General features: G+C 41.1%; 1 protein-coding gene across 2 annotated transcripts; it reads left to right on the top strand.

Annotated features, from left to right (window-relative positions):
* The first annotated feature begins 107 nt into the window (after positions 1 to 107).
* On the top strand, positions 108 to 5,790 carry LOC103176743 (methyl-CpG-binding domain protein 4). Of its 2 annotated transcripts, XM_007890486.2 has the most exons (9): positions 108 to 247; positions 1,270 to 1,560; positions 2,000 to 2,145; positions 2,228 to 2,860; positions 3,374 to 3,448; positions 3,542 to 3,676; positions 4,006 to 4,155; positions 4,691 to 4,794; positions 4,893 to 5,790. In XM_007890486.2, the coding sequence occupies exons 2-9, from the start codon at positions 1,304 to 1,306 to the stop codon at positions 5,067 to 5,069; spliced, it is 1,677 nt and encodes a 558-aa protein (XP_007888677.1). In that variant the 5' UTR covers positions 108 to 247; positions 1,270 to 1,303; the 3' UTR covers positions 5,070 to 5,790. The 2 variants fall into 2 exon arrangements, 1 of the variants encoding a protein (XP_007888677.1); XR_006085438.1 differs by lacking the exon at positions 4,893 to 5,790 and having other exon boundaries at positions 3,542 to 3,690; positions 4,691 to 4,752.
* Positions 5,791 to 6,221: the final 431 nt, after the last annotated feature.

The raw sequence follows: 6,221 nt of genomic DNA, 5'->3' as shown, positions 1-6,221 counted from the left end.
CCTCCCAACCCACCCCGACGAGGCCGGTGACATCTCGCGAGGTTTTGACACGTGACCGAGGTCAAGGGTCGCGCGCGTGCGCGGGATTTGCTGCTGCTCCTCCCCCTTCCTCCTCCTCCTCCTCCAAGATGTCGGCGCTCACAGTGTCAGGTCACACAGCTGTTTGTCACCTGGACACCAACGCACCGACTCGGACCGCTTCAGCCTCAGCTTTAGGTCCACAACTGAACTAAATACTGCACATCAGGTACTATAATTAATAATCATAACAATAATAATAAGATAACGGTATAATGATATAATAATAATATAATATAATAATACAATATAATAATATAACAATAATACAATATAATATATTAATACAATATAATAATATAATAATAATACAATATAATATACTAATACAATATAATAATATAACAATAATATAATATAATATAACAATAATACAACATAATATAATAATACAATATAATAATATAACAATAATACAATATAATATATTAATACAATATAATAATATAATAATAATACAATATAATATACTAATACAATATAATAATATAACAATAATACAATATAATATAACAATAATACAACATAATATAATAATACAATATAATAATATAACAATAATACAATATAATAATATAACAATAATAATATAATTAGAATATAACAATACAATAATGCAATATTATAATAATATGATAACATAATAATAATAACAATCCTGGCATTTGATACGGCGCCTTATTATTATGTCTTCGAGGCGTCTCAAAGCGCTTCACGGGATACGCTGTAAAGCCAATTGATTGTGTATTTTGTGGGCGAAACGCGGCAGCCGATTGCGCACGGCAGCGTCTCCCCACAAACAGCCGAGGGTTGAAGTCACCAATTTATTATTATTTTTTTTTGAAGTGATTATTATTACTCCCCCGGAAAAGCGATCCGCCAATCGGCTAACGAACGGGTTCCTACATACTGCTGGATAAACGGAGGCGTGTGTGTGTGTGTGTGTGTGTGTGTGTGTGGAGTAAGGAAACTTGCCCAACGTTTCGCCCTGACCTGGCCGGGAATCGAACCCGGGTCCTCTCGCTTGCGAGGCGAGTGCTCTACAACACACAACAACAACATTACATTTAGAAAGCGCCTTTCACGTTGGGAGGACATCCCAAGGTGCTGAGCCGTAACTCTAACCACTGAGCTACAGGACTCCACAGTTGCAAACAAAATACAGATTTACTTTTTATGTTCCATTTTCAGTGATGAGAACATTTAAGAAGTTTGCATTCGCGTGATGGAATTTCCTCCTGGTAACGTTGAAGATGAACACTGCCTCCAGAGAGATTTAGCAAAGGAAGATGGTTTGAAATCTGAATCGCCAGACCAGGAAAACACAAACTTTGCATTAACTGAAGACGGACCTGTAAATCAGACTTTGGATTTCAAAGCGCCTCTACATCATCACCCAGAGCTCCCAGAAGGATGGAAGACAATCGTAAAAGAAAGAAAAACTGGGAAGTCAGCAGGAAAACACGATGTTTACATTGTAAGGTGAGATATAAAATACACAGTCAATTCATTTTATAGTATATTCTGTGAAGCGCTTTGAGATGTCTCAACGACGCTGTATCAAATGCAAGGATTATTATTATAAATCCAGACAGTTCCCAATCACACAAGATAGCAAGAATATCAAGTAGCCGTCTTGGACTAGTTCCTGAAAAAAACACATATGTGCAGATTTACCCTCCTCAGCCTGAGAAGCAGCCGTATGTGCAAAGACTTGAAATAATCCTGCAATAAAGGGATCAGAAAGATAAATTTCTTACCTACATTTTACTTTTGTTAGTTAACTGTCGGGAGAGGTGGGAAATTTAATGGTCATCTTATAGTTTTATAAGTGATAGTTTAGCCTTCAGATCATCAATATATTAGCACATTAAAAATACTCAAACAACATTTCTGTTTCTAAGAAGTATCTCTTATTTAGTCCCCAGGGGAAGCGGTTTCGATCTTCTAAGGAACTTGCAAATTATTTTCAACAATCTACCGGAGATGAAATTACAACCAATTGTGCTATCTCTGGCCAAGGCAAAACTCGGAAAGCTTCTAGAACTGCGGCTAACCAGGCAGCAGGTATACAGAAAATCTCTTCAGAAACTGGTGTCTTGCTCGTCTGCATATATTGTCAGTGAATTAACTTTCAGTGTTCCATTAGCTCCGGCACAGGTTCCAACGCAAGAGATGGGGGATACTTTGCAAAAGCCTGAGACCGAGACAATATCCCAAACAGTTAAAAGGCGGAGGTGTGCGAGAGTTAGCAGTACTTCAAACAAGAAATCCGAGAAAGGTGCGGGAATGCAAGACTTTGGTAAGCTCAGAAAGAAGTGCAGAAGAGAGCCGTCTTCAAACACGAGGCAGAAAAAGTCTCTTTTAACTGAAAAGGAGGAAACGCTGCCTCTGCAAGGAAAGCATAGTTTCAAAGCTGAGAAGACAGCGAGCACGAAAAGGTCCAAAAAAGATAAAGAAGAAAGAAGAGAACAGCTTTTAAAGGAGGAACTGTCTGGAACCCCACACACACCAGAATTACAAATGATAGAAGATGCTAAACAAGCTGTCTTGGAGACATCTGAATTTAACAGGGATTCAGCACAGATCAGTCAGAAAGATGCTTCCACTGCCTTGTCATTGCCTGAGGTAACGATTTCTGGAAAAAAATCTGAATCAACACCAAGTGTACTTTGTTTGGAAACAGATTTATTCAAATCAGAGCCTAATTCTGAAGACTCGGACAATAGAATATTGGTGTGTCATTCGGATGGCAACGCTTTTACATCACTGAAAACCCAAGGTATTACATGCGGCATAATTTAATGTTGTTTATAATTATTGCAGATGAGGTCTTTCCATTCTCATTTCAAATTATTTTGTATCTTGTGGACGATAAGAATTTGTTGGCCAAAGAAGCCCAAGGTCCATCCAGTTCGCCTTCCACCATCCTGGCAGTCGCTTGGCATGTTGTGACCCCAAACTATACACTGTATCCCGAGATGAAAGTAACGTTGACAGAGCCCTGGAAACCTTCTAGATGTAGATGATCTAGCTGGTTGGAGAAGGGCAAGAAAGTAATTTAAATATACCTCCCCCCACCACCACCCCAAACACAGGCACATAATAATTTGGGGTGCATTTTCAACAAAAATGCTACTCATTTACATATCCAGCAATCCTGCAGTTTATAAATCTCACAACATTCTTTGCCACTAGCACGGGCTGGTTTGGCCAAATGCCCTGTTTCCGTGCAGTACATTCCTTTGTAAACTCACTGCTCCTTAAGCTGAGGCTTTCTTGTCTTTTTAAACAGAGAATCATCATCCAAGAGCAAAACTCGACAGGAGGAAAACCAGTCCTTACTTTTCTAAGAAATACTCTAAAGGAGGTAACAAACATCAAATCTTTTCCCCAATTGCAGTTTGTTACAGCTGTGAAATTGTGCTGTCAGGTGAAATAATGTTTTGGTGGATTTCTGTAGCTCCAAGCCCTCCATGGCAGAAAGCATTCAATAAGTGGACGCCTCCTCGATCCCCATTCGACCTGGTGCAAGAGACGCTCTTCCATGATCCATGGAAGCTTCTTATCGCAACCATGTTTCTCAACAAAACCTCTGGTAGGTTGGTAGAGGTGAGACTTGATCATCATATATCAGCATTTTAATTCGAAATGTATATGAGCAAGTGAAGCCCGAGCCTCTGGAACTCCATCCCACAATCCCTCTGTCTCGCCCCCTCCCTCGCCTCCTTCAAGACCTGTCTCAAAACCCTCCTCTTCGACCGCGCCTTCGGTTACCCTCCTACCCCTACCCTCCCGACCCTCCACCCCTCCTGATCCCAACCACCAACTTGGGTGCGGATCCCTAACTGTCCAGCGCCTTGGGACGTCCTCCTGACGTGAAAAGCACAATACAAATATAATGAAGTATATTTTTTCTTATATCAGGTAAAAAGGCCATTCCCATGCTGTGGGAGTTCCTGGAACAATACCCTTGTGCTGAAGTGGCTCGAGCAGCTGATTGGAAGGAAATCGCAGAGCTTATGAAACCACTCGGCCTAAATGAACTGAGAGCCAAAGCTATCGTCAAATTTTCTGGTATAGTGTTCTGCTGTTATCTGTTGTCATATTGGTTTGTAATGTGGGATATGTTCAATTCCTGGTTCAGTCTCTTTGTAAAGTGACCCATGTAGCCTCCATTAAGTTACAACATGAGAGCAGTGGATTAGAGTAGTTGTAATATCGCCATACAATAGCAAAGAGTGAGAGAAGTTCCTGATCTACATCAGATGCTAAGTTCCTGTAATAATAATAATAATAATCCTTGCATTTGATATAGTTGCTTGTCACATCATTGAGACGTCTCAAAGCGCTTCACAGAATATACTGTAAAGTAAATTGACTGTGTATTTTGTGGGTGAAACGCGGCAGCCAATTGCGCACAGCTGTGTCTAGGTCTCTATTGACATCGATCTGACCACTGGTGAAAATGTTTGCCCTGTGTTGAAGGGCGTAAAACAGGACAGTGTGTGTTTTCCACCACTTTTTTTTGTGCTACTGTACGGAAATCCATGATGTGACACATACCTGTTGCTGTAAGTGGCTATTTACCTGTTGTTATTTTGGGCATCAGATCAGTTCCTGAATAAATCGTGGAAGTACCCGATTGAGCTGCATGGCATTGGGAAGTATGGAAATGATTCCTACCGGATTTTTTGTATCAAAGAGTGGAAGGAGGTAAGGTGTAGCACCAAGCTCTTGATTCATATGACTCCTAAGATAATTGATCATATCTGGAGCTTTCATAAATATGTGTTGCATGTTTTATTTTCTAGGTACAGCCTCAAGATCACAAACTGAACAAGTACTGGGCCTGGCTTTGGGAGAACCACGAGAAGCTTGGTCTGACCCGACCCAAGGACATTACTTCGGCCACCCTCATACCCCCACCTTCCACGCCCTCCACCCTTCCTGATCCCACCCCCACTCCCCCGTCCCCGCTCGGGTCCTAATCCCTGACTGTTCAGCGCCTTGGGACGTCCTCCCGACTTGAAAGGTGCTTTACAAATGTAACTTTGTATTGTATTGTACTCTGTTGGTGGAGATTCACAGTCTCTGAGTAATGTTCAGCTTTGTTGCCCTGTGAACACAAACATAAAATGCCTTAATAAACTGCTGAATGAATCCCACAACTCTTCAATATACCGCACACCAACTGATCATTTAAAATGATCACAAGTATGCCAGATGTGACTTTGAATGCAAACCATATCACTGTACAGACCGACAACCAGCCGTGATCAGCTGAGACGTTATCCTGTGTGATGGGCACTGTATAAGTGCAAGTTGTTGTTGTTGTGCCAATATCACTTGGGACTTTTTTTTTCTAAAGTGCAGTCAGTTCTCAGTTTGACATCATGAAATAGAAGCAGTAGGTTGCAAAACATTTTACTTGTACAGTTTTTATTATGAACGGACTCATAAACTCGCTGTGATAAGTAGTTTGTTATCTCATCATGTGAGATACAGAATTTATTCCACAGGCGTAAGGTAACTACCCGAGCAAAAACCTTTCCCTCAAACCGCCCACCACTTGTCCCACAATGGGGAGNAAAAAAGTATTGAGTTTTAGAAGCTTTTAAATGATGTTGTGTGTGTGTTTGTAATAGAAATGGCTTGTACAGTATTTTCAATTTTATACTTTGATGAAATGTTAAATAAATGTTAAAATGGTAAAGTTGACGAAGGTGCTTTTTGAGACTCTTTGTACTCTTTGTCACTCAATCCACAACTGGTTGTGGGGACGCTGCTGTGCGCAATTGGCTGCCGTTTTTCACCCACAAAACATGCGGTCGATTCACTTGACAGTCTATTCCGCAAAGCGCTTTGAGACGCGTAGAAGACGTGATGAGGCGCGTGCCATAATCAAATGCCAGGATTGTTGTATATTTTCGAGGGAGGGCGTGGGGGCGAAATGAAATATAAACGCCAGCAGATCCTGGTGTTCCGGTGCATCAAGTAAAGTCAGGCCAGAAGTCCATGCTGTGTGTTTAATGAATCTGACACCAACCGACCAGGGGTTTGAAATCAACAAAGTGCAATGCGTCACTGCTATTCAATCAGTGTTGAAGGGCGGAACCTTTAATGTTGCTGCGTTCGTGTTG

This window comes from Callorhinchus milii, unplaced genomic scaffold (genome assembly GCF_018977255.1).
Source record: "Callorhinchus milii isolate IMCB2004 unplaced genomic scaffold, IMCB_Cmil_1.0 Scaffold12, whole genome shotgun sequence".
Lineage (NCBI taxonomy): Eukaryota > Metazoa > Chordata > Chondrichthyes > Chimaeriformes > Callorhinchidae > Callorhinchus > Callorhinchus milii.
Note: the sequence above shows the minus strand (reverse complement) of the source record. Positions and strands in the feature narration are given on the sequence as shown.

What these genes read in the sequence shown, in the direction of transcription:
- LOC103176743 (XM_007890486.2), top strand. Translation starts at nt 1,304, where the DNA reads ATGGAATTTCCTCCTGGTAACGTTGAAGATGAACACTGCCTCCAGAGA. An exon ending in TACATCACTGAAAACCCAAG is followed by an intron (nt 2,861 to 3,373) that starts GTATTACATGCG and finishes CTTTTTAAACAG; the next exon opens with AGAATCATCATCCAAGAGCA. An exon ending in GTATCAAAGAGTGGAAGGAG is followed by an intron (nt 4,795 to 4,892) that starts GTAAGGTGTAGC and finishes TTTATTTTCTAG; the next exon opens with GTACAGCCTCAAGATCACAA.